The following is a 26,578-nucleotide window of genomic DNA, read 5'->3' on the forward strand; positions in this document are numbered from 1 at the left end:
CGAAGCTGGTCTTAGGCTATATAATCTTGAATTCCGAGCCAGACACTATCTATTATATCACATCACATCACATCACATTCAAGAGCTTCATAGAAGGTGTCAAAATGAATTTTGGTATTACTCAGGCGTAGCTATTAAGCCTTGAATTGCTTTCGTACAGTTTCAATTCCTCTTTTCATCTCCTTGCATGTATCATACCTATTTTACTCATAACCTTGGTTCATGATCCACCCTTATACACATACATGTCCTGTAATACTAGGGGCTCCATGTCTGATGTAATATATCATCGGCTATAAAATTTCTCCCGAAAGGCCTCGACACACTTGGGTCGGTTTATGGCAGATACTGACTTGAATTCATCCACGCGGTGGGTTATCCTGTACTGTCCTTTCAACTAACGTGTAGAACGTTGTGTTCTGGCCGTATCCATCGACGACGCTGGCTTTCCTGAGAGCGTTCCGTCAAAAATAAACCTGTAACTAAGCCGTATTTTCAATCTTTAACCTCTTTTAACGTATAGATATTATTTCAACCTAGACCGCGTCTCTCCGGAGAGGGGTCATTTGTACCTTGTGAATCGTCAAGGAGAAGACGGGATATATCCATTTCTCCTATAGCGCCAGAGGTAAACGCTGCCCCAGAACCATCAGTCCAGTAAAGACCTGGATGGGCCGGTTCGCCATTCTCCATGAGACTGGAAGGTAGAGGCCACTTTGGCATATCTTCTCTTGAGTTAGCCCGATTTAGGTGTGGTTCAAGTAAAGTCGATTTAGAAACATGCAACGAATTCTCGATAGCCATATTAACAGAGGGCTCCAATAAGTTGTTGCCTCTTCCTGGCTCTCTGACTTGCATGGCAGTCTTCTCTGTACCCGCAAACTTTTCGGGATATTTATTTCGTAATCTATCTCGTAGATCTGTCGGTTGTCTAGTGGAAAGGTTGAATCTAGGATCTCTTTGGATTTTGGTCCATTGAGGGCCATAAAGTTCAAATCCTTCAAGTATTTCCCTGTCATCTTGGTCGGAAAATGGCCGTCGCTCCCTTCGATGCGATTTCTTAAATGGTCCTTTGATGCCCAGTTCAACTAGGTCTTCCATCTTCTTGCGATGAGCTCGGCTCTTCCGCTGTCTCGTAGGCGCAGGATCAGAGTCGTTCTGGACTGACTGGGCCTGCTCAGCTTCGGCTTCCTCTTCTGTCTCGTTGAGTATATTTTCGGACATCAGCCCTTTCGTAGGTTTTTCCTTAGGTCGGCCCACTGGCTGCTTTTCCTTGGAAATATCACCCCGGACTGCTGGGCTTGCACGGAGTTCCTCGGGGCAACAAGTCCGAAACCTGTCTTTTAAGTCTCCCGCTGTCCTGTCGTTGAATTGGTAATCGGGGTCCTCCAAGATGTCCGTCCATCTTCCTACTCCATGCTTACTCACACCGAGCAACAAGTGGTTCGTTTCCTCTTCCGACCATTTACGTCGCGGCTTGGCAGCCCGTCGCTTAACCTTCCCTGTTGGGGTTCGTTCGGGTTCGGGTGGAGGACTCGGGTTTGCCCTTTCTTCAACCGGATTTGATGGCTCGGGTGGTTTTGTGATACTAAGAGCTTGCGGAGGTTCGGAGTGTGGACGATTGTCAAAAGATCCGGAGGAGATTGGTGGGAATAGTGAAGCATCAGATGGTGGTTCAAGTAAACCCACTATAATTGGAGGGAATCTATGTTGTTGCGTAGTTGCTTTCTGCTTCTTGAGCGGCTGTGGTAGCTGCACGAAATCCTCTTTTACTGGCCGCCTCTTCTTCCCTAGATCTTCGGCATTATCTGGTACGTCGTCAAGTATCATGCGTAGGTCCTGGGACGAAATGTGACTTAATAGAGCGCGGTCCGAGGGGTAACCGACATCGTTTCTCAGTCCGGAAGAATTTGAGGTAGAACTCTCGTCAACCATGGAATATAAGGATGGCATTGATTGCGAGGCCAATTGGCTCACGGTGGTGTCCGAAGTTTCGGACCTCTGATTAGCATCGGACTCGACAGGATGGAAGCGGCCAGAGGACTTGGGAGGTGGGAGAATTTTCATTGGTGGAAGTTCAGCATGGCGAGGCCGTGGCGTAGTAGTCGACTCGTTCAGCAGATGAATTAGTCGTGGTTCGATGGTAGCCATCGTGAGTCGATGGAAGCGAACAAGTGAAGGGCATTGGGAGAGAAAAAGGGTCCGGACGGACTCTTTGTTTTTGGACCGAGGGGCGAGGACGGACTGGGGGGAGGAGTAGAAGCGGAGGGCGGGATTGGCGATAAGAGGAACGAATGGTCGAATCTAGATCCGGGAAAGAAGTAGATAGGCAAGGCAGACGAGTAACAAGTAGTGAGAGCACTACTGTTAGATTGAGAAATGCCGCGATAAATGAACACGGTATAATGCTGTCTCGTCGGCCGTGTCTGAATATCCGTGACAGACAACAAGAGACGAGAGAGGAAAATATTTGAATAATGGCGCGAAAAAAGAAGTGGAAGAAAGAGGAAAAATAGTTTGAAGATGGAACAATCTACTTAGATAGGCAATCAGCGCCGATAAACCACCAGAGCCTCGACTGTCTTCGCGGTATTCTCTCTCCTCTCCCGCTTTGTTTCAGGTTCAGGGGAGGGAATTAAATAAATGAATAAAATAAAACAAAGTGAGGAAGAAAGAAAAGGGTACGAAGAATAGGTAGGAAGGATGGTAGGGAGAATAAGTCGAGACTTCTTTCCTCTCATTGATACCTACAACCGTACCTACTACCTACATACTACTATGCAGGTGCTAGGAAAATGGGAAAGGGTATTAGTTATTAGTGCGGGTTGGCCGCGTTTGCATTTCCCTTCTCAAACCGCTCACTGCTTCACGTGAATATGCCATCCCTCCTAGGACGTTCCCTACCTCTTCCGCTGCTGCTAACCTATTACCTAGGTACTTAGCGTGGGTGTATAGGATAGAGTATTGGATGCGTGTCGACACCTTACCTACATACCTAGATACATATGTATATGTATATACATGGAGATATGTAGGTTAGGTACCTGACTAACAAGAGTAATAATAAAATGAACCGATTAGGTTATATTGGTAATTGCTTTCGGGGTGTCGGACTAGGGGGGTTGGTTGGCCTGCCTGGCTGCAAAGAAAAATTGAGAAATCATTGAAGAAAATAAAAAATAGTGGAAGGGGGGAGAAAAGAGGAGGATGTCTGGTTACACTAGAGATAACGCTTTCTTAACGGTGGGATCATCAAGTGGAAAACTCAATTAATCATCATACCTTCCTTACCTTTCCCTTTCTCGGCTGGGTAAAGTGCCAAGCATTTTCTTAAATCTGCAGTCGCGATGGAACAGTCTGATGTATTTCCTATTCTTTTTTAATTGTCTTTTGCTACCGTTCGATCCTTCTGCAATCTTGTACCTGTATTTATTACCCAATCGGGACCGTGCCGCCGCTAAAGTACGTGCCCCTTTCCCCTATTTTGATACCACTGTATGTACCTAAGCAGCTACTTTTTTTTTCTTCTACCCTCCCTAACATCCCTCTAACAATCCACAGGTACACCACCTAGCACGACATAGAAACTTGATCAAGGCTAGACAACTCCATGTTAAATCCTTCAAACATCTTACTCAGCCCCCAAGCTTACTTCTTTCGAAATAAGAGGCCATAATCGTGAGATTCCAGAGTATATATTTGTCAAGCGTAGCATCCGTATGGGTGAAATTTGGAAAAAAATTCTTCAACCAACTTCAAGTTTTTTGTTGATCCTGCTGTGCCGTGCTCCGACTGACGACTGACGACTACCCAAAGGTCGCTTTTCTCATACGCCCATTTTATCCAGCTCGCTTACTTACATTTCCTATTCCACACCTACCTTCTTACCTCATCTTATTGATTACATAGCTTGATATAGCAACTTCATATAAGTCAATTTATCTGAAAGAAGAAAAAGGAAACGATGGCCTCTCAGCTCCCAGCATTCCCTCGCACTATCTTTACCATTGTTGAGCCTCTGTCGCTGTAAGCCGTAATTGCATATTAATTAACATGCTATCTTCACTTTACTAACCAAACGTGCGCTTTAGCATTGCTGGCTTTATAAGCCCATTCCTGAACCCATCATGGTTCATTGATTCGCAGCTCGATATTCCTGCTAGCGATATCGTACCAAGAGACGACAATGCGCGTTTAATTGCGCTTCAGCTGGGCAATGCCTACTTCTTATTATTTCTACTCGGTGTTGCGGTGCTATACACTACCACCGAGCTCAAGGTCGTCCGAAACTATCTAGTTGCTCTATGGTTCGTGCTCGTTTCAAGCCAAATAAATAATAACTTTCTAACAATGTCCTACTTAAACAGGATCGCGGACATAAGCCACGTCGGAGTGACTGTCTGGCTACTTGGGTATGACAGGACCCTTGATGTGGGTTCGTGGAACGCCGTGACGTGGGGCAACGTCGGTTTCACTGTAAGTTGCGATTCTACCCGATTTCAATGTTTCTCCGAGTACAGAAATATGATACTAACAAGAATGATCCGTAAAGTCCTTCCTCTGGTTGAGCCGAACGCTTTACTTTCTCGGGCTCTTTGGCCAGGACCGCAAGGCCGTTGCCGGTTCCAAGAAGAAGGCGTAAAAGGTTCTCCGATTTATCGGATCAAATCTTACCATAGAATTGCCTGTATCTAGCCAATCATAGGAGATGCTGGTACGGGTTTCAAGGTCAGATCATGTAGAAAAACCAGTACATAAATAGATCGGGGAATTCATTCTCGTAAAGACGAGGCACGTCTGCATGCAACTACAACCTAATTGCTCATTCGTGAACCTTTCCCCCCCTAATTTCTGAATGCCAGTAAGAAAACCATTAACCGCAAAAGCCATGCATACCCTGCCTAATAGAACATCCCATCTTCATGAAACCTTAATGGTTTTGGTGGTATCCGCGCGCGAGGCGGCGATCGGGTTCCGACTAGTTCTCCCGAGGGCGCTTGGCTCCGTGAGGGTTCTGCCAATCCGATGATTGGTTACCACCAAAGAAGGCCGGATTGAAGTGCGGAGGTTGTTGGAAGCCCATCATAGGCATACCCATACCTCCCATACCGGGCATCATTCCATTGCTCATGCCCGCGTTCATACCAGGATTCATACCACCTCCACGGCCGCCGCGCATTCCACCTCCACGCATGCCACCGCCCATGCCACCACCCGGCATCATACCGCCACGGAAGCCAAAATTTCCACCACCGCCACCGTTATTAAAACCGAAGTTTCCGCCTCCCATGTTGTTGTTAAATCCACCGGGTACGTTTCCATGGAATCCACCGCCACCCATATTGTTACCAGCAAAGTTGCGGTTAAATCCTCCACGGGGTCCATTAAAGTTACCGCGACCTCTGAAGTTACCACGATCATTGTAGCCACCCATGTTAGAACCTCCACGGGAACCTCCATCCTTATTGGCCCTCGCCGGTGCATCCTTCGGTAGAGTTTTGAACGGGTTGGTAGTATGTGATGTGTAGATTACGGTGATCTTCTTGCCGCCCGGCTGGTTGGAATCCATGGTCTCAACTTGTCGCTTAACGGCGGTAGCAGCTTGTTGGGACAAAAACTCGACATAAGCTTGGCTATATTGAAATTATTAGCAAGGTGTTTTTTTGCGACGGAGAGGCCAATATAATGTTAAAGCACTTACCCCTTACTCTTACCATTGACCTTGTGCTCGCTGAAAGTGATGTCCTTCATCTCATCCTCACAAGATGCTCCTCGAATCCAATTGCGGATATCGTTATCTGTAGTCCACCACTGCAATTCAGAAAGCAATAGTGCACTAGTTGCGCCGGGATCAATAGGTCTGTCATCTGAACCTTCCTTGCGCTTTACGCCTTGCGCAGGAGTTGCGCTAGTACTACGTGTATCCATCTCATGACGATCGTCGGCATTGTAGTCTTCGTTATGCGCGTGGGCGGTAGAATCGGGATTAGAACCATTGGCAATAGTTATGGCGGCGTTGCTTTCATAGGCATGGTTGTTGGAGTCGTCGACTTTGGAATCATCACCTTCGACATTGGTATCGTTTGCCTCGTTTGCGTCGCCATAGACGTCAATCTCGAAATCCTCGTCCGCCATCTTGGAATAACCGGTGGTGAACAACAATACAATGTCAAGGAGGGACTAAGAAGGAATAAATATAGGTGTTTGGGTTGACGGTCTGTCAAGTGAGGGTGTATTTAGAGTAAATACAAGAGGTGCCTATTGTCTTCCATTCCATATCATCAGTCAACAAGAAATACATAATAAGGAATCCTCAACCAAGAAAAAAAAAGTAGAAATATTCAAAACGAACGAGGAAAAGAAATTCTCACAAATATCGAATACGTACACTCAGCAGTCTTTGATGTCAGATATTCCCAGTGTCCTTCCGAACGATGTTTGTGTCTCTGTCTTGAACAAATGGAGATATCAAAGACGAAGCTCTATGCTTGCAGTCTTTTTTTTGCACTGTCCTCTCGAAAGAATCGTGTATGCAGGTCTTCTTCCAAACTAAGTGAAACCGTCATGCGACTGCGACGATGAAGATAGTAATGTAGTATAGTAGTGTACAGTTGACCTGATGTCTGAAGTAGAAAGACGCGAAACGGATTGATCCCCAATTCCTTGTGACTCTCTTCTCGAAATTATGGGTGTATTAGTAGAACGTAAAAAGGTTTCAAATCGGCAAGTTCCTTCCGAAGAGAATGACTTAGAAGAGTATCAATTCCTGTAGCAAGATCGACCACCGGACCTGATGACTAGAAAGAAATCAAGTCGAACCTAGGAGTCAAGCAGGTGGGATGGAGAAAGGAGTTGTGACAACGCGTCGTAAGCGGGTCCAAGAGTAGAATATTACCTAGAGATACGCATAGTCGGGGAAGCAGCAGTCAGTAAACACACTACTGCTAGTTTGTCGAAATTTTAGAGGCTGTTTCGTATCGGATGAGTAAAATTGTGTGAGGAAGTCTCAGCCGATGCGAATATGATGTGTTAATGGAAAGTGGATGTGGTTTAGGACTCGACAGTTTGAAGTCCCGACAAGAAAGTTCAAGGGCGAGTTAATAGTTGAAGAGAGCCTAAAGAATTAGCGCCAAAATGGGCTGAGTTTGGGGAGCCGTTGGCCCACTGTTCAAGGCTCTACCCTGTAATAAACTGCATATATGCACTGAGGCTACGGACGAGTACATAGCATAAGTGGGTCACATTAGTATTGCGCCTCTGTAAATTCGACGAATGAAAGTACCTATAGCGCCTGAGGTACATCCACGCATTATTCGTTCGGGCAGTCAGATGCTGCTTACCTAAATTTACATTCTGGAGCTCTCACCGGGCAGGCCAGATTGCACCTGGCACAATTTTGGCGCTAGCACTTTTTGGAGATAAGCTCTGTGGTCCCTGACATTTACATTTACCAGGAAATCTGGCCGCATCCATCGTTACTTCCATCACCTCTATTGCTTCGGTTTTTTTTTTTATCTTTAATCGCGAAACGACACTTGGGATATTCCTTCTATCTCAATACCCGACGACCAAAATAACCTCTCTTGCCTTCTTACCCACCAATCGCGATTTCGCTACCCGATTCTTCTCTTCACAATGTCGGACGTTCAGGACCTTCTCGAGATCCCCAAGGACTTCATTAAGGATGGCACCCAGTTCATGACGCGGTGTACTAAGCGTACGTGTATCCTATTTCTATATACTCGTCCGTACCTGAATGCTCTGGGTTTGGGGGCCCGTCGCGGTACTTGATTCTCGCGAATCGAATAAGGAAAAATAAGAATAAGTGAAAAAGGGGAGGAGCCAAGAGTTAACGACATGAGGACGCAAGGAGTACACGATTACTAACATTATTCGGTCATTATAGCGGACAAGCGCGAATTCATACAAATCTCCAAGGCCGTCGGTGTTGGTTTCTTGGTCATGGGTGCCATCGGCTATCTAATAAAATTAAGTATGATCTTCCTCGCCCTCTACATATTCGCAGGGAGAATCACATACTAATGTTTTGCGTTGCAGTTCATATCCCCGTCAACAACATTCTAGTCGGTGCCGCGTAATGAGATGCCAAGGAAAAGGAGTTGTCACGAGACACCAGACGAGAATGGAGCAACTATGGGGGATGAAAACAAGAGGATATGCATCGTGGGAAACACGAAAGAGGAAGGCGAAAAATACAAACACCTCTAATGTCATACCAAGAGATATCGACAGTTGTGCGATCATATGTGGTACACGATTTACAGTTGCCACCCACCCATGGTTAAGGAAAAAGTTACTAGTATCCCATTTCGCTTGATCAGGAAGGAGTTCACCAAAAATACGCTTCTGTATTTCCTCTGTCTTGTCAAGTTTGGGATCTCGCTAGTTCACTGTACAAATTTACATTTTGATTTTGAGCCCCAAAAAGCGAATGATGATCCAAAAACCCAATTCAAAAAAACGCCATGATGATACGCTTCACCCAAAATGAATGCCTTTACGCCCCAATACTTCAATGCCAATATGTCCGTAAAGTCGTAGGTTAGTGTCCAATAAGTCGTCATATCGTAGCAAACAAGCATCAAGCCTGAAAAGGGGGACCCGTTGTCGCTGTTGCGGGGAATAACCAAAAAGCCGTATCACCCCAAATTCCCTTACTACCAAAAATCATCACGCTCATCATCCATCTCGTCCTCTTCTTCCCAATAATCCCCACGGGGAGTTGTCTCGCTACCTAAAGGCCTAAGCTTCTCGTCGTACTCGGTGCCCATACGGGGCTCTCCTTCATCATCCGACGACTCATTGTACGAATGTACTGTGACTGTTCCCCTGGAGCTGTTCCACCCGTTCAATGACGAGGCTATTTGTCAAAGTTAGTATGCTTGTCAATTATATGTGTTTGGGATGAGGATTTGACAGGGAATCTTACCAGCAATGAAAGGAGCAGTAGGATGCCAACTCGCGTCTCGAACAACTGTGGACCAACCACTCACACTTTGGTTATGTGACGCTCCCCAGGCTTGCGAAGACGTCTTCTTAACATCGATGACCTTCGCAATAGTGGCGTCCATGTTCCACACGTATACCTTGCCGTCGTGGCTACCAGAGTACACGTACCGCGAGTCGGTGCTGCCAGGAGGCGAGAAATGACAACGAATTAAGGTACGCAAGACCTGGTGGCCACGGAAGGTAACGACTGAGTTGTCATTGGGATGGGGGAACCAGTCGTTGTCGTCAAATCGACCCCAACGGTAGTCGAACTCGCTATAGCGGGTGTGTTGTCGAGGATTTAGCTCTTCGTACTTCGCAGTTGTATACATCATCTTGAGGTCCCACAACTTCATACTCTGGTCCTTGCCGTTGCTAAGTAGATAGCGTCCATCATTCTTGCTGTCGAGGTACGTGAGACCCTCTATGTGACCCACGAACGCACCAGCCTCACGTCCATCGCCCATGCTGCGTCGGTCCCAGACCTTGATCGTAGCATCATCGCTACCGGAGTACAGGATGTGTGGCGACGACTTGTCCGCGAAACACACGGCGTTTACGTCATCGTCGTGTCCCTCAATCGTGTGTAGAACTCGTCGCGATTCGATGTCGTATACCACGATGGAATTTGCGTTGGTTCCAGCCACCAGTTCCCGTCCATCTCCGGAGAAGCGGATCGAGAATATACCGAAGCCACCACGCCAGCCTACCCTCCCGCTCTCGGACAAATTCATCATGTATGGGTCGCCCGTATCATTTGGATCAGTTGGCGCCAAACAAACATTGCTCTGTATAGAAGTATATGCTAGCCATTTGTTATCCGGGCTAAGGGAAGCATCCGTCAACGTCCAAGAGCCAAAGGTGAAGGGAACCGTCTTGTAATGTCGCCAATTATACGGATTTGAGGTATCGTACATCCGGACTTTCATATCCTTGACACATGCGAAGAAGAAATTGCCGTCATCCGAGAATTGGCCGGAATATACATTGTCGCCATAGTTAATGATCATCTCAGCGTTCGAGCTGGGGATCGTTGATTGCGCCATTAAGCCTTGGTTAACCTGACGAACCCTTCGATTCCCTACGCCGAGTTCGCGATCAAGTATTCTCCGGGCCAGCCGCTTCTTGGTGGTTATACTGGAAGGAGCATCGTTCGAACCAAAAGTGCCAGACTGCATCAACTCTCTTCCTTTCTCGCTTGGGACCTTCGGAAACCTCTCTGGATTTAATCCATGGCGCTGTCTTCTATAGAAGTGCAAGTTAACGTCTTCATCGTCGTCGCCATCACTAAATACTAGGTGTCCAAGGTTCGACCTCCTAAGAAAATCCAAGACTTGACGCCGCGACAGTAGACCGGTACGACGACCTAATCATACAGTAATAGTCAGTATAAGACAGCTCCATCTAAAAAGGGTAGGGACGCACTACTTATTAGGTTAATTAAGCGCTGCTGTACGCCCGGGTCATCAGCCCTGCGGGGCTGCGCATTCTCCCCATCGCTTTCCTCTTCATCGCCTTCTTCATCGCCTTCCCCGTCGTTATCGTCGTCTTCGTCTTCATCTTCATCATCGTCGTCGTCGTCGTGCTGAAACTGGATTAGGAACTCGACACGGCCTTCTTCGGCGTCTGTATACAAAAAGGCAAAGGTTAGCTAGGTAGCAAGCTAACTCAGCTGCGCTCCAAACATACCGTGAAATTCATCGTCTTCGTCGGGTTCCATAAATTCGTCGTCGTCCTCATCCTCATCCTCTTCGTCGATCTCCTCGTTCTCGTAATAGACGGGATTCCGGTAATCGTCCTCGTCCTCGATCTCGAAATAGTCTTGAGGAAACATACTCTCTGAGTGATCCATCGTGACTAGGGCGTAAGCTCTGGTAGAGCTAGATATAGATAGGTAGATGCTTAATGATATCGATAGATTATAGATACTAGAAGCGGATCTCCAATCGGCGGACAAGTCCCGCAGGTTATTCGGAACGGAGAAGCCAAGGTATTATAACAAAAGGATATAGATTGTCCAAAAATGATTAATTACAAGAGAAGGATATGAGTAAGACTCTGATGTTCGTTTATTTATTCGGGATATCGACAATCGAAGTTGTGAGGTTTATGGTTTACCATGACGACACCGGTATTCCCGAAGTTCAGTGTTGGCGGGTACCTACAGTACTTGCTCCTCGTAGCGCATTGGCGGGGTGTCTAATAGCTTTATCAGTGGAATAGGTCAATGCCAAGATAATAAATCCGATGTTGTGATTGGTAAGGAATAAAGAGCTAGCGTCGGCTTTTAGGCCTGGACTTAAGAATATGAACTTTCTTTCCCGTTAAGTACAGATTTACCTTCGACAACTCCTTTATATTACGGCAAATATTAATCGTTAATTGTTTGAGGTTTGTTAGAATCTTAAAGCTCCAGTGATTTGTAGAGTGATGAAAATAATATAGATCGATATGTGGAACTGGAAAACAAGGAATATATGCCAAACAACATTGGAACCGACATAGGGGAAATAAAGTACCTGAGCTATCGGTACATTCTGAATAAGTACATAGGTACATCAATGATGAAGATTACAACAGGGCAACGTCGGAATAAAATAGGTGAAAGGCCACATTATAACTCATAGTCATATTCCATAATCAAAGAAGCTTGGTGGGTACTCCGGTAGTATACAACTCATTATTCTGATCCTGATCCGGCTCTTTCTGTTGGTGATGCTCGTGGCTTCCCTTTTTAATCAGTGGCGTGTTCCGGACCCAGGGAAATACAAATTTCTGCCAACTTTTTCTTCTTCCCTCATGTCACACTCACACTCGTTCAACCCAAACCCTATTGTTTGCTATAAACAACGATGACAGTCCTGGGATTTCATCATGGCTGCCATAGGAAGATATAATTGCCTTGGTAGTATTTCACATCGTTTATTTGATCCTATAAAGTCGGCGCTTTAAGTTTTGATATAGAAACCCATCCAGTAATCGCGACTAGAACTATGGAACATCACGAAGAACTTCTTACCTGGGCGACCGACCAAGGTGTTAGACTTAATGGAATCACACCAAAACGAATCCCCGGAAGGGGTATTGGTCTCATTGCAACTCGGGCGATTAAGGTGCGCAAAACTCTATACCTCTTGGATCGCCCCTGGAAAGTAGCGCTAGCTAACGAACTTCGTAGCCCGATGAGGCCGTGCTTGAAGTATCTACTGCTTGTTTACGATGCATAGACACGATTCGCAAGCCGGTGATCCGTCATCTTCCAAAAACCATGTCTGTCCACGGCTTACTAGCTGCCGACCTAGCTCTAGATGCATCCTCCAAGTATGCTCTCTGGAACGCAGTGTGTCCGACGCCCGATGACTTCTTCGGCATGCCCCTGGTCTGGCCGCGAGAACTGTGCGCTCTACTTCCCTTAGCAGCACGGGAAATGCTTTCCAAGCAAGAAATCAAGCTAGCCCGTGATTGGGCCGCAGTATCGGCGGCGTTTCCGCAACAGGATCAGCTCGAAAAGACCCAGTACCGATACGCTTGGATGCTTGTGAATACGAGAACTTTCTACTATATCAACACAAAACTGAGCAAGAGAAAATCCAAGGATGACCACATGTGCCTACAGCCCGTAGCAGATCTATTCAACCATACCGATGAAGGGGGTTGTAATGTGGCCTTTGACCACGAAGGTTTCACAATTAAGAGTTTACGTCCCTATGCTAAAGGGGAAGAGGTTAAGATCTGTTATGGTAGGCATAGTAGCGACTTCTTGCTTGTTGAATATGGATTCGTGATGGACGATAACCGATGGGACGAGGCACTGCTTGATGATGTGTTACTTCCACGACTAAGCGATCGACAAAAGGATAAGCTAGAGGAAGTTGGTTTCCTCGGGAAATATGTCCTTGATAAGGAGACGGTTTGTTATAGGACGCAAATCGCCGCAAGGTTGCTCTGCTGTGGGTTTAGGGAGTGGAAGAGGTTCGTAGACGGGGTTGATGATGGGGAGTGCAGTCAGAAAGCAGCAGATCACTTGATATTGGAGCTTTTAAGGGAACAGAAGCAGAAAGCTGAAAAGACCATTTCTGAGGTTGAAGCTTTGAGTGTTGGTGAGCCGGAACAAAGGGAGATGCTGGTTAAGAGGTGGAAACAGATCCAGGATTTGCTTGATGCGAATATTACACGTCTTATAAAAGAAACGAAATATATCTAGATCAGCTTATTTGATAGAAGGATAGAATCAATCTAGTTAAACAGGGTGAATTATTGAGTGTTGATTGGCGTTCATGTCATATACAGGTACATAGCAAGTCACCAAATTGACCTGCACCCAATTTTTGCCCAAACGCCTTTTTATGCTCCCAGACCCTGAATGCCCTACTTTTCCAAATCCCGTTTTAGAGGTATCTCATAATACAACGGCGGGTCGAAAAATATGTCGCCAGCGCACCTAGCTTTTGGCATCTGGCGATAGACCAGATTCTTTTCTTAAAGCTTCCTTTCTCGCCTTTGCTTCTTCAGCATTGAGGAAATCTTGTCGCAGCATTTCTTCTTTCCGTTTCCGTGCGGCCTCTTCCTGGACTATCCATACTATTGCCACGTTAGTATGCATATATTTATAACACCAACCCAATATATTCAGAGTCCTCCCTTCCTCCCTCGCATGACAAAATTGGGTGCTTGACTGGATACTGGATTCGGATCGAATCCAGGATAGGGGGAATGGTCGCACGTACTCGGTTTATCTGATTTTGAATATTCCTTGAGCTGAGTCACGAAATCGTCAAAGTCCTTCTGTTTCTCGTATCGGCGCTCCAGACTTTTCTTCTGAAGTTCGGGGTTGTATCGTTTGAAAAGTTCCTCGTCAGTCGGTTGCACCCACATGACGAATGCAGGGCCTCCTACGCATACCACACCGCCACTATATGTCGAGATGTGGGCGTTAGCTTGTAGTCATGTGGCGGCGCTTAATGATGCTGTTGGGCGGCCTCAAGCACACATTTTGGGGTAGATCAGAAGGGCGGGACGTATTAGAGCGCGCTTACTTACACAGCCAACATTTTAAGCCATGTTCCTAGTCTGCCTGACCTAGCCGCCATGTTTGTAGATATCGCGACAAGTTTTGTTGCGTCGGTTGGTCGACGCTCGTGGGGTTGTCGAGGAGGCGTGCAGATCTATGTTTCTTGCATTCGATACGAACCAGTCAATTGAATGGTCAATGACGAAATTCCATTGTTCAGGGTCTCTATTACGTAATTTAGTGTGGCTAGTGTTTTGTGGCTGATGTAAAACATCGCAAATCCATCTTATGTTATTGGGCTGTGGGTTTTGTTCCGTTTCTCTGCGACTTCCACACTTTTTGCATGGTACTGCATCGGTACATGTATGTGTAGAGTCTAATACCCTCGTCAACCCACCCACTTGTATAGTATCGCGAAGTATATTTTCTTGCGGTATCGGAAGGCGTAAAAGTATCTTGGATATTTCAATTCTCAAACCGAAGAGGACCACATATGTTTGTTCGGTTAAATCACTTCAAGCAATCGAACCCCACGATATAAGAAATAGCGGACCCCAGGTTTCTCGCAATCCCAGGACCTTGGGTTAACTAACATTAGTGCTGTTAGTTGTGCTTTAGTCAATGCACCTAATCTATCCCTTCTCGTCCGTACTTATGTGCTAGTCACACCACATTCGCTTTAAATAAGTGAATAGGTGAAACTATCTAGTGGCAGAAGAGCTGAAATTGGTGTTGTACAGAAACGTGTGGCTAGCGAATAGCCAACCGCATTGTATAGTATTCTTCCAGTCTTTTGCGTTTCTAAATCATCCAACCGCGGCTAAGGCACGTTGTCGCCCATCTATTTCCAATCTGTTCACCGGGTCGGGTCCTCCCGCAGTGTTGAACATATTCATTTAGAACTGTGCGTCGAAAGAGACACAGCAGCAAACATGAAACCAAAAAGTCGGACGAGGGGCAAGCACAATTTAAAGAAATAGATAATTTTACAAGTCCTACATTTGTAGGTATTAACAAAATGTGTAGAAAGTTTCGAAATGTCTCCGATTTATTTTTATTTTTATTTTATTTTATTTTTTTTTTTTTTTCAAATAATATAAACGGTTTTCCGTATTCGCGTATTCGCATCTTCATCTGGGCAGTTATAGTAGGTACATACCTAGGGCATGCTGAACGGTACAGCACTCAGGGGCCATTTTTGATAACGTCACCTGGCTTCCGGCATTGTAAGTGGACGTGTCGATTCATGCTGACAGGGGGCGGATGAGGCTGGCCTCATCTCTGCGAGGTACCCGAAGGGGTTGGTACGTCAATCAGTTGCCGCGAGGACCTTAGCCCTTGTTAGTTTTGATACCCAAGCCTCTACTTCGCTATGACTCTCCCGCCCTGGCCGTCGTAGGTAATGTAGCATGTCTTAGGATGCCACGAATTCATTTCCGCCTCTGTAACAGTTGAGAGTTTTCGCATACATATAATATTACATACATATCGTGCATATGCATGAGTTGGAAAAGCCTATCATGAACGTATCTCTTTTAAGGTTTAAAATTGAGTCTGTTCTCGCATAGTACAATGTAGGTGCTGTAGGTGCTATTTCCCTTTCAAAGGTAGCTTGGATCATGTGGTGTAGCCATCCTTGTGTTTTATCTTTAGACGATCTTAGGATTAAGTGCAGGTGGCTGATATTATTAAAGCCGGTTGAACTTTAGATGCTCCTCGTCAAATAAGGCCCTTCTTTGCACACAATAGTAGCCAAATAATGCTAATAATACCTTTTTCAGTCAGCTGTGTAAATTATGTTAGGTACTCAGGGTGTTAAAAAGAGGGATGATGGGGGTTTGAAGATTCGACCAATATGAGATGCAGTTATTTAAAATTGTAAAACAACCCATTCTCAGGCCTCCTTGTCGGTCTCTTGGCACTGCACCAAGTCGACTAACCTAACTCCTCCTAATCATAGTCACGTACCTGTATTATCGTATTGGCGTATATATTAGATACGAATATAGGTCACTTTGAAAAGTAACTTTCCTTGACTGAAAGAATGCGCCAGATACATACCTCATTAGGTATTTTAAATGTACATGCAGGTACATAAGTTATTTTAGCGCGTGGTGCATCCCGACCGGACTCGGATATCTTAACCGGCGCACCTGCCATTTGCCCTTTTTTTGCCCATTTGTTCTGTCTATTTTCTTAGGAGGATTGCTTAGGAGGGGCAGTCACGACGCAAGTTACTTACATTTTATTATTAGGATCCTCAAGGTCCATTGTACCTAATCCCTCCCGCCCGGCTTGCCGATTCATCTCAACTTCACTTTTTCTTACCAATTCCCACTAAGATCGTCCTTCCATACTTGTCCTACCACCACAACTCTTCTTTTTTTCTCTTTCTCTTTCTGCAGAGCAGACATAATCATAATAATAGGCACTGGATAAGGTCATGTTCATTTTTTAATAACCTGTGCGCCAACTTTAGTGCATTCCTTTCATCACGGCCTATTTCCAACTACCTATTTATTATTTCCACCTCATTGTCGGGTAATCGGCGAACATTCGCCGTTCCATTCCTTCTCAAGCCTCGTTCGACAGATATTGTCGCCCAGCCCGACGTTACCTCGTTGCGCATGAAACACTACGAGCGTAAGGCCTGCTGCCCATAACCGTAGTAACGCTTTGCGAAAATATAGCAATATCGCATTCGTTCTTTCATACAATGCTCTAGAGTCGCATTTCTCTAACACTACAACTTTCTTCAAGGCGTCTTTCATCCACCGGCGGTGTCGATATATTAAACTCTGAGTGTATACACTCTTTATTTTCGAAGTGCGTTGCTGGCCTAAACCGTACTGTCCTTAAAAGTTTAGGCTTGCAGCGCGTCTCGGACAAAGTCCATCAGCCAATCCAGAACCTGGTTTCGCTGTGTTTCTGCATACGCTGGCCTGCCGAAACCGACGATCATTACTGAGCCGAAACACTCGGGTACCTACAAGAAATCCATAACTCGAAATCCTTGCGACAACTTTCAGCTCGTCTTGCCTAAATATTCAACAGCACTACGAATAATTTCGACGATTGAGCATTATTTGTTGTGTAAACACGAATCTGCATTGTCGCTCAGAAAAACAAAGAAAATCCGGTGTTAAGGGAAGGCTTGGCAAAGCCCACAGCTGAGTGGTGATATTGCTGGGTATCATAGCTTACGGCGCTTCAAGTTGTAAAGTCGAACGATCCTCGAGTCTCAAATTGCGAAAATGGCGTACAATGGCGGATACGACCAACGGCCTTACGCAGGACCAGCAGCACGAGCCCCTCGTGGACCTCCCCGAGAACCATATCCCCAACAGCAACAATATAACCAATACCAAAATGATTACGATTACGGTTACGATGAATATGATAATGGTTACCAACAGGACTATGGTCCGCCCCCGCAAGATATGAATTATGGCAGACGGCCACCCCCTCCTAATCAAGGCTATCCTCCTCAAGATATGTACGGCCCTCCCGGACCGGGTGGTCCTGGTAGAGGTCGTCCACCACCCGGCGCAGGAGGGAGAGGCGGACCGATGCGTGGCCCTCCGTTTCCACGCGGTGGCGGTCCTCCCCCAGGTCCTGGTAGAGGTTACCCACCTTCTGGTCGAGGTGGTCGACCCGGTCTTCCAGATCGGACCGTCTCATCAGATCCCAATAGTAAGAAAATAGTGTTGGAATTGAAGACTAGAGCTAATTCTTGTAGTGAGCCGCCATGTACCTCCGGTAGTGAGCCCGAACGAACAAGATTTTGGTAGTCCATTTCCCGTTTTCCCTGGTCATAACAGAAGATCGGACCTGGACGAAGAGAATGATATTTTGAATCGTATGGGTGGAATGGATCTTAATGGAGGAGGGGGAGGAGGAAGACCGGGTATGCCTCCTAAGAACGGCTCCGCGCCACCAAGAGGGCCAGGACCGGGACAACCACCTAGGCGAGCACCCACAATGGAGGATTACGGACGCCCGTCCATGGACAGTCAAAGAGGTGGAAGAGGCCCTCCGCAAGGATATCCAGACCCAAGACGAGGACCACCGCCCGATCAAGGCTATGGTTATCATGATGATGGGTATGGAGCCCCAATGTCTCCTGCAAGGGATGGATTTGGACCGCCGGGCAGAAGCATGACGATGCCTGCAAACAACGAATACATGAGAGATGGTATGCAACCGCCGATGCCACCACCGCAGCGCATGGATAGCGCGCCATACAATGGACCCCCCGGACCTCACGGACGCAATTTACCTCCACCGCGTCCTTCTACGGCTTCGGGCAATCGACCACCTCCACAACGAATGTATCCTAACCAGGGCCCTCCCGGCCCTCAGGGACCCCCAGGACAATATAATGGCTCATTACAGCCTCCGGGATGGAATGAAGAACCAGACCGAGGGTCCTTTGGTGATTTCTATGATTCCTATTACGACCAGAGAGTGAGCGGTGAACAATATCCTCCAGGAAACCAATTCCGTGAAGATATACCAGATTTCGATGCGGTGCCCTCTCAAGGCCCGCGAGAGTCGTTCGATCAACATATGCATTCTGGCCAGCCTGGAATGCCCCAACCCGGACCTGCACGCCAACCTGAGATGTCACGAGCTAAGTCGCAACCCAACCTGCGCGAACCGCAAGCTGCCGTTTTCGAAATGGTTGGTGATATGCCGCCGGTACCGCCGGGTGGTTTCCAAGCATACAAACCACCTAGCGCTGGTCCAGGTCTGCCCAGCAATCCTGGTCCTGCAAGGCGTAGTTCTCAAGGGACCCCCCAAAACGGACCAGGCTCTGGACATCCCGCACCTATCAGACCTGGATTGATGCCAAATTCGATGGTAAACCTGAACGAGAAACCCGCGCCGATCCGAAATTATAATGGTGGTACGCCGCCTGCAGCTGCTGGGGCGCAAGGACGACCGCCGCCAGGCCCACAAAATGGAAGGCCCTCTTCCACTGTCGAGCAAGCTCCTGTCACACCTGACGAGTTAGAGCGATTGCGCACCATCGTGAAGAATGATCCAAACGACCAACAGTCCGCTCTCACGCTTGCTAAAAAGTTAGTTGAAGCAGCAGATGTACTAGTTCCAAGGCTGCCCGATCCTAAAGCAAGAGCTAGATCTCGTGAACGATATGTCATGGATGCGCATAAGATTTTAAAGAAGCTGGTTAGCGCCCAGAACCCGGACGCCATGTTCTTCTTGGCCGATTGCAATGGCCGTGGTGTATTAGGCGAAACGGATAGCAAGGAAGCCTTCACTCTATATCAATCCGCTGCAAAATTAGGACATCCCGCGGCAGCTTATCGGACGGCTGTTTGTTGCGAACTTGGCAACGATGAGGGAGGCGGCACACGGAAGGACCCGATGAAAGCAATTCAGTGGTATAAACGCGCCGCGACTCTCGGCGATACTCCCGCAATGTACAAAGTCGGAATGATTTTGTTGAAGGGGTTGCTTGGTCAACCCAAAAATCCGCGGGAGGCTGTCGGTTGGCTTAAGAGAGCGGCGGAGCGGGCGGATGCTGAAAACCCCCACGCGCTACACGAATTGGGGCTGCTATACGAGTCAGCACAACCAAACGATGCGATTGTACGTGACGAGGCATATGCTCTGCAGCTTTTTGAGCAAGCGGCCCAACTTGGATACAAATTCAGTCAATTTAGAATGGGGTGTGCCTTTGAATATGGTCTGATGGGATGCCCTGTCGATCCACGATTATCCATTATGTGGTATAGCCGTGCTGCCACGCAAGAGGAACATCAGTCTGAGCTGGCACTTAGTGGGTGGTATTTAACAGGAAGCGAGGGCGTTTTGCAACAAAGTGACACCGAGGCATATCTGTGGGCCCGAAAAGCAGCTCAAGCTGGTCTAGCGAAGGCAGAGTACGCCATGGGTTACTTTACCGAGGTTGGTATTGGCGTGCCTGCCAACCTAGAAGATGCAAAACGATGGTATTGGAGAGCAGCAAGTGAGTCACTTTCGGCATCAGTCCAGCCTTGTGCGATTGAAGCTAACAAATATTTAGGCCAAGATTTCCCTAAGGCCCGAGAACGGTTAGAAGACCTCAAGCGGTCAGGCAGAAGTGGTCCCCGCCAGCGTGAACGCATTTCACGGAGCAAGATTGGTAAACAACAAGAGGGCGAATGTTCCGTGATGTAGAGTGCTCGGACTATACCCACACAACCTATAATTTTTCGGCACGGAATCAAGCAAGTCATCTTGCAGGCTCAAAACGAACTCGGCCGGCCGTGGTAATGGCACGTTGATCGGTAGCCCTGGGAGCTATTGGTAATCAACAATCCACCAAGAAGCCTTAAATCCAATTATTAGAATACCGATTTAAGCGACTACGGTTTGCTTGGCGCCCTGGAGTCACATCGAATTTCACTGCACTAGTTGTGGTATAGATACAGGCATGACCATATTTTCTCTCAACTTCCGGACAGAGCGGTCGCCAATCCAGCATGGCTTGATCTGCTTTGCATAATGCCATTGTCGCATGTATTTAATAGCATTTAGCGGTCTCGTAACTTTAGTTAACGGGGGGGAAATGTCAGGGGTTCAGCGTTTTCAAGATACCAAAGTCGAGCAAATAGAGAAGGATCCATGCCCGCTAGTTGGACATGTAACTGGTCCCAAACCCGTACACCAATTTGGGGCTATATAATACCATGAATAAAAAGCGATTTTACATAAGCAGTTTGTTCGTGTGCCTCTTACCTCTTACTAGTACTAGTTTCTATCGTTGCTGACCTCTTAAGAAAATGCATAGGTACATTGAAAATAGCTGATTTTAAATATTTGCCGAGGTGTTGTCGAGAAATTAAATTAATCATACCTATTACCTGGTTTTAGGTCAATTGGCCCACGAGAGCTTCTTCAGACCCCGAATGGGTTCCGTTTCGCGATATTCTACGGAACAAAGGTGACTTGCCGGTTAAGAAAGCAAGTTCTATAAGTATAACGACTCCTGGAAGACACGTAGATTAACATGATAGGTATTTTATTACATCTTGGTACAATTTCCGTGGGCTTTTTTTGTATGGTGTTTACCAGGTCAGCGGGCTTGTATGAGAACCATGGGAACGGTGAGTAGCATGCGGCCAATGGGAATCCAAGCTATCTTGACGGATGTGCCCACGTACATGCCGCAGGCGAGACGGCCAGCTATCCAAGCTAGCAGGATGAGTACCTAGGTATATACCCCTGAGCTACAAAGCAGCCCTACATATGTAGCGCATCATTTTTAGATAGACATTCCGTCTGCATCATGATATCTAGGTACGTAATATTGTTTATGTTTTATCAACAGCCACGTTGTTCCAGGAACTACGTTTCGATTTACAAGATATAACAGTTCATCACCTATATCTTTCCACGATGGGCGGCCGAGCTCATATAATAACGCACTAGAAACCACAAGGTAGCAGATCGTCACCACCTACGCAGTCGTGCTGACCATTCTTATGTAGCTCTTCATATGAGGGTTGCGTTGTTTGAAGACGGGGCGAGAAAAATGTGCGAGCTACGTAAGCATCGGCAGTTGCTTAGAAACTCCAGCGAAGTGGTTATCCACGTAGAGGGTTAGACAACAACGATCCCCAGGTGCATTTCCTTCTCGCTACCTAAGTAAGCATTGTATAACAAAGGCTAGCGGTCCATTTAGCAAAAGCAGCCTGTCGCCCCCTTCGCTGAAACGGGTGTACTCCAACTGCTCGTATGGCGCCTCTAAGGCTGTTGCCTTCAGAGTTCGGCTCCGACACTTGATAGGACCTGGATCGGCGCGACGTACACATAATACCTACCTAGGTAGCTGATGTAACTATGCTGTTGCCCGATCCTGCTTTCACCTGCGGTAACTGTTGGCAACAATAACTATTTTGCTAGTGAGGTAGTAGTGTCAAACCAGGTTCTTCATCCCTCGGGGACGATACCACGTCAAATTGTTACACAGATTATCAGATAAACGCAGGAAGGCCTTCACCGAGTGGGTCAATCCCTGAGGTGTACGGTATACATCGATGAGATCGTGGCCGACACTGAGGAGACAGTTCGGAGAGCGAGGTGAAACGATTAGTAAAGGATTTGAAAGGTCCTCAATATTTCACTACCCAACTCAGAAGCACATGTCAACTCGTATCCTAGTCCGGTTCCTACTGGTGGTAACAGCTAGGACTATTTTGCGCGGATGAGGCTGGCTGGGAAATAATAGGCAGATATCTTTGCCTTCTGGTCCTGGGCTGACTTGCTTTGTTTCCTTTCACCTCCACTTGTCTAATAGGTTCACAGCTTGGAAACCAGCTAGGTATCATGATATGGAATATCCTGGGATATTCTTCTGAATATTTAAATCGTCGACATGTCGCACATATTACAAAGAGGCTTTCGAATATGGCCCTGGTATGGTTAGGAATTTCGCCCTGCCGAGACATCATCTGAACAACACTGTAGCCTGATAACCGCCCGCTACATTGATACATCCACTTAGCCCTACCTAGGCACCGTCAGTACGTCACCTGACCTCATGATCGCTAACTTCTTCCCTATTGCTCAAATCAGCCGTACTTAGCCACTATAATTTGATCACTGCTTGGTACTTTTCTTAACTAGATAGGGAGGGAGTGTGTGTGGGTCAATGATGACTTGTAAGTGAGCCTCTACATACCTATGGCCCCCTATAGTATTAGGATCGTGCATAAGGCCAAAAAAATATCATGTTATAGCCCTGTTTCACTCCTCCATAAGCCCTATCCCTCATTTGCCACGAAATCTTACGAAACTAACCATTTAATCCCATGACAGCCACCGTCACTAATCTGCAAAATGAAACTTTTTACAATTTCAAGACGACTTTGGGGGCTTTTAACTATGATGAAGGATCTAGCATCGGATCGGGATGGTGTAAGCAGGGTGAATTACCGGATCTGGCAGACGACCTATTTAGGGGGAAGGATGGGGATAATTCCTACCATAAGAAAAATACGGTTGATTGGGAAATCGATTTTTATGATGATTTTTCGGGTTCGGGAGATTCCCCCACGGCTTCACATCGGTCTATGTACAGATGCCTCGCGGATGTTGACGATGATGGGGGACGAAGGATTCTCACAGGGGTTCCGGAGCGCTACCTAAATTCCAAGCCTTGCAAGGGTAGGCTTGAATATAGGAACATATCCACATTAACTCCGCCGTGGGGGTTTCACTCTGGAGATAACTCGCAGTTTGTAAGTTTACGAGAATGCTACTAGCCCACCTATCCCTAGTCTCGAGACTGACTTCCTTTCCTGCCCGTTAGTGTATACCCACGCCGTCCAAAAGCAATACCTCTTCTCGAAAGCCCGCGGTAGACGATGTATCAACCTCAATCGCTGCCGAAAGCTACGATAGTGGACCGCCGTCGCCTGGCTATGACAAACCTAGAGGCAAAGGTGGAGGTCTTTTGACAACACAGGCCCCTGTGTACGACAGAGTCCTTGTATCAGACGGCCAAGCTTTTTTGGAAAAAGATGCCGCAAGGGAGCTTCAAAACCAAAATCAGCTATTTGAATCTATATTAAATAACGGAATCTCGTCGGGGCAGGATATTGACGGGTTGAAGATTGGGCCCCAGGCCAAGGAAGATTCGTCGGATCTCATGAAGGCTAACGCTAAGTCTGGATTGGCAATTGCTAAAGTAGAAGTAATACCTGGACGTGCCCCTGCCTCTACGAGGGAGCCAAGAACACCCTCTTACCGCTGTGCGACACAGTCGAGATCTATCAGCAGTGTGTTCGTCAACGTCAGGGATCAGGGCTGCATCCACCGGTGGGCACCGGGGTCCATAATCACATACAATGTGAATTATCGGAGTTTCTTCACTCCTTCCGACGCAACGCATGCTATCAAGTGCATCGAGGAAGCAGCCAAGTTATGGAATGAAAGACTTAAGCCAAAGGCTGTACAGTTTCAGAGGGTTCCGGACGATAAGCCAGCTGTGTTCCAAGTCATGTTCGAACGCTGGAGCCCAGGCAAACAATCAGAGCTAGCGAGAGCATTCTTTCCAGGAGACGTGCCTGAAGAACAGTTTTTGAAGGTATACTCGCCGTCTTTCAACAAGGAAGAGGGGAACTATGACTACTTGGCGAATGTTTTCTGCCACGAACTTGGTCACGTTCTTGGTCTACGACATGAATTCGCTCAAGCATCCCCTGAGGAGAAACAAGAACCGTCGCTACTGTTGGGGGAACGTAATAGGCTATCGATCATGAACTATCACGACCACCCAAGGATGATGCAGATACAGGAGTCTGATGGCGACGGTGTGAGGCGACTCTACGAGGCTCGGGGTAATGACTTCAACGGACATAGGATCATCGACGAAACTCCGAGACATTTTACGCCACCGTCGTGGTGGGCTGGCGGCGCCGTTTCCCCGCTCCCCGGCCCTCACCAGAGTTCTTCTCTACTTTGTAGCTCAAAGGCATTCTCGACGAAGGTAACAAGCCGGCAGAAAGCGGCATTTGGTGGGAATGGAGTTATGTGTATGTGCCAGTGTCTGGCTCAACAGACACAAGTCACATCGGTTTATTCATGATTCATGACATTAAAAAGCGTGTACCATATACACCATACGCCATGCTACAGCACATAGGCACAGACGACAGTAACATCGCGAAACAGTGCGAGATGGGGGTTCACAGATTGACTTACCAGAGCCCTCAGTATTTCCAAAATTCAACATTTCCCATTTCACTGTTTCAATGTTCTTAGTACTTAAGGGATACCTAACCGGAATAGTTCATTTTATTCCTTAGGCAATACCTACATAGCCCTCAGATAGAGTTCGATATAAAGTTACCTTCAACAGAGCTTTGAGTTTTCGGGACATTCCTAGCGCGCGGGCACCCCCTACGGGTTCCTACATTAGCGCTGTATTAACAAGTTGTATCGCTATATTCTTCTTTAGACTGATATTTTACTAAGAAGTAGTTAGTACCTAGGTATCTAATTAAGCGGAGTTCATTCCCCCTTTTCCATTTTCTTCGAGAACAAAACTTACGAGCCGGTGACGGTATGAGCATCGCTTGCATATGACATATCCGAGCTGTCAATTAATCCATCCAACTCAAAAAAATTTTTAACCTGGAAAACCAGGATGGAGCGAATGCCTTGTGGATCGGTTCGGTCTGGATGCGAACCGAAGTTCGCCTCATTTTCACATTCCTTTCCACCGGTCTTAGATATTTGCAACTTCAGCAGCCTCGAAATTGACCGCCAAAATTGAATCGATGGCGGCGTCCCAAATTTGATCGTAGAGTCTCACGCCGAGTAGGTGCGTTGGATACCTAGGTAGGGACTATGCATATAACCTATACCTGAAACGCGTGGCTTTACGCCCTCTCATTTAGACAAAACGAAGCTTCGCTATGTAGGCGACATGTAGGCAGCATGTAGGCAACCGAAGATCACTGCGTGGTTCGCGAACCTTGACGTCTATGTGAGGCTTAAAATGAGAGCCTAGCTGTAGGCGGAACTCGCCGAATCACGGGCGGAATATCGACTTTGCATTACCGGAACGTAGTGTATTTCGGGTATGTACCTAGATAAGGCAAGGATAGGGGGTAGCTACCGGAGAAAGAAATTCCTACAAATCTTTGATTCCTTGTAACCTATATGCAGGTTGCCGTTTAGTCTTTGGAATATGATGTCTTCGCCTGAGATCGATTCCTGATTGACCCCCATCAAAACCCGTTGGTTGGAATCGTCTGGGATGCCCTGCTCGGGATGAACTACCCGGATGTATTCTTCTGTGTTCTTGGACTCCGGAACCGACGGGAACCCCGCAGGGACCCCTGATGCGACAGCTACATTCGTCGTGATTGGTAGATCCAGCAATAAATGTCCGGATGCAGCAGACTATTGGATACGTGTAGCCCCCAATCGCTCAAACTGAGATCTTCAAGGGTGGTACAGTCGTTGTTCATGATGTAAAAACAAATACAACTTTTTACATAACAAGGAAGACAAGCCGATCTAAGATTGGAGTTAAGGATCAGATAAGACGGGCTGAAGAGGATGTAGGATTACGTTAGACACCCAAAGAGGGTCCGTCTTTCAACGGAGGGTTTATTGGATGGCCTACACCAGTGAAATCGGCCACGAAAAAAAAAGAGAAAAAGATAATAGGGTACCAATCGGAATGTGAACAAAACAGATAACTTGCATGTTGAATTTGAATAATGCACCGTGTAGTAATTGTGATGGTACAAGCAAACCCCCTCTTTTTCTTTTTTCCAAACTCATCCAGCCGGGAGGGTCAATGAGGGAACCCCCTACCCGTGCCATCGTCTATAATCCTCTCGTCTCGAGGTAAGACATCTTGTAGAATATTCGTACCCCATAGTCTATAGTTATTTGATAGAACATCGGGACGTGACCTTGACTTTCGAGTCTCTTGGTCAGCATCTCCGTATGCAACCGGACCTTTTCGTTGACCCTAATGCGTTTATTTCATCCCCCCTCGTACATGCCAACTCACGGTACCCCAATCCA

General features: G+C 46.8%; 9 protein-coding genes across 9 annotated transcripts; 5 read left to right on the forward strand and 4 right to left on the reverse strand.

Moving 5' to 3' along the window:
* Positions 1–86: 86 nt before the first annotated feature.
* F4822DRAFT_133120 (uncharacterized protein) lies at positions 87–2,350 on the reverse strand. The gene has a single exon (XM_051452744.1). The coding sequence runs from the start codon at positions 2,149–2,151 to the stop codon at positions 532–534; it is 1,620 nt and encodes a 539-aa protein (XP_051318353.1). The 5' UTR covers positions 2,152–2,350; the 3' UTR covers positions 87–531.
* Positions 2,351–3,964: 1,614 nt separating this feature from the next.
* On the forward strand, positions 3,965–4,642 carry F4822DRAFT_425782 (uncharacterized protein; the record flags this gene model as incomplete). Its single annotated transcript, XM_051460408.1, has 4 exons — positions 3,965–4,026; positions 4,092–4,307; positions 4,368–4,476; positions 4,553–4,642. 4 exons carry the CDS (start codon positions 3,965–3,967, stop codon positions 4,640–4,642), a joined length of 477 nt encoding a protein of 158 aa, XP_051318354.1.
* A 336-nt stretch (positions 4,643–4,978) lies between these two features.
* Positions 4,979–6,135, reverse strand: F4822DRAFT_425783 (uncharacterized protein; the record flags this gene model as incomplete). The annotated part of the gene is made up of 2 exons (XM_051460409.1): positions 4,979–5,633; positions 5,702–6,135. 2 exons carry the CDS (start codon positions 6,133–6,135, stop codon positions 4,979–4,981), a joined length of 1,089 nt encoding a protein of 362 aa, XP_051318355.1.
* A 1,500-nt stretch (positions 6,136–7,635) lies between these two features.
* Positions 7,636–8,099, forward strand: F4822DRAFT_425784 (protein translocase SEC6; the record flags this gene model as incomplete). Its single annotated transcript, XM_051460410.1, has 3 exons — positions 7,636–7,717; positions 7,907–7,993; positions 8,059–8,099. 3 exons carry the CDS (start codon positions 7,636–7,638, stop codon positions 8,097–8,099), a joined length of 210 nt encoding a protein of 69 aa, XP_051318356.1.
* A 579-nt stretch (positions 8,100–8,678) lies between these two features.
* On the reverse strand, positions 8,679–10,861 carry F4822DRAFT_425785 (WD40 repeat-like protein; the record flags this gene model as incomplete). The annotated part of the gene is made up of 4 exons (XM_051460411.1): positions 8,679–8,881; positions 8,951–10,375; positions 10,435–10,635; positions 10,699–10,861. The coding sequence occupies 4 exons, from the start codon at positions 10,859–10,861 to the stop codon at positions 8,679–8,681; spliced, it is 1,992 nt and encodes a 663-aa protein (XP_051318357.1).
* Positions 10,862–11,609: 748 nt separating this feature from the next.
* F4822DRAFT_391468 (SET domain-containing protein) lies at positions 11,610–13,234 on the forward strand. Its single transcript, XM_051457130.1, has 2 exons — positions 11,610–12,122; positions 12,188–13,234. Exons 1-2 carry the CDS (start codon positions 12,003–12,005, stop codon positions 13,211–13,213), a joined length of 1,146 nt encoding a protein of 381 aa, XP_051318358.1. The 5' UTR covers positions 11,610–12,002; the 3' UTR covers positions 13,214–13,234.
* Positions 13,235–14,718, reverse strand: F4822DRAFT_391470 (CBP4-domain-containing protein). Its single transcript, XM_051457131.1, has 3 exons — positions 14,050–14,718; positions 13,737–13,921; positions 13,235–13,590 (listed from the first exon to the last, which is right to left on the reverse strand). The coding sequence occupies exons 1-3, from the start codon at positions 14,097–14,099 to the stop codon at positions 13,451–13,453; spliced, it is 375 nt and encodes a 124-aa protein (XP_051318359.1). The 5' UTR covers positions 14,100–14,718; the 3' UTR covers positions 13,235–13,450.
* A 2,556-nt stretch (positions 14,719–17,274) lies between these two features.
* Positions 17,275–20,206, forward strand: F4822DRAFT_425788 (uncharacterized protein; the record flags this gene model as incomplete). Its single annotated transcript, XM_051460412.1, has 3 exons — positions 17,275–17,713; positions 17,760–20,015; positions 20,073–20,206. 3 exons carry the CDS (start codon positions 17,275–17,277, stop codon positions 20,204–20,206), a joined length of 2,829 nt encoding a protein of 942 aa, XP_051318360.1.
* A 2,636-nt stretch (positions 20,207–22,842) lies between these two features.
* F4822DRAFT_441479 (uncharacterized protein) lies at positions 22,843–24,620 on the forward strand (the record flags this gene model as incomplete). Its single annotated transcript, XM_051462872.1, has 2 exons — positions 22,843–23,271; positions 23,343–24,620. The coding sequence occupies 2 exons, from the start codon at positions 22,843–22,845 to the stop codon at positions 24,618–24,620; spliced, it is 1,707 nt and encodes a 568-aa protein (XP_051318361.1).
* Positions 24,621–26,578: the final 1,958 nt, after the last annotated feature.

The sequence above is a fragment of the Hypoxylon trugodes genome, assembly GCF_022578975.1.
Source record: "Hypoxylon trugodes strain CBS 135444 unplaced genomic scaffold F4822scaffold_2, whole genome shotgun sequence".
NCBI classification, from domain to species: Eukaryota; Fungi; Ascomycota; class Sordariomycetes; order Xylariales; family Hypoxylaceae; genus Hypoxylon; species Hypoxylon trugodes.

Coding starts and splice junctions, on each gene's coding strand:
- F4822DRAFT_391468 (XM_051457130.1), top strand. CDS start 12,003: ATGGAACATCACGAAGAACTTCTTACCTGGGCGACCGACCAAGGTGTT. Junction 12,123..12,187: donor TTGCAACTCGGGCGATTAAG/GTGCGCAAAACT, acceptor CGAACTTCGTAG/CCCGATGAGGCCGTGCTTGA.
- F4822DRAFT_133120 (XM_051452744.1), bottom strand. CDS start 2,151: ATGGCTACCATCGAACCACGACTAATTCATCTGCTGAACGAGTCGACT.
- F4822DRAFT_391470 (XM_051457131.1), bottom strand. CDS start 14,099: ATGGCGGCTAGGTCAGGCAGACTAGGAACATGGCTTAAAATGTTGGCT. Junction 13,922..14,049: donor TGGCTTAAAATGTTGGCTGT/GTAAGTAAGCGC, acceptor CTCGACATATAG/TGGCGGTGTGGTATGCGTAG. Junction 13,591..13,736: donor TTCAAAATCAGATAAACCGA/GTACGTGCGACC, acceptor ACGTGGCAATAG/TATGGATAGTCCAGGAAGAG.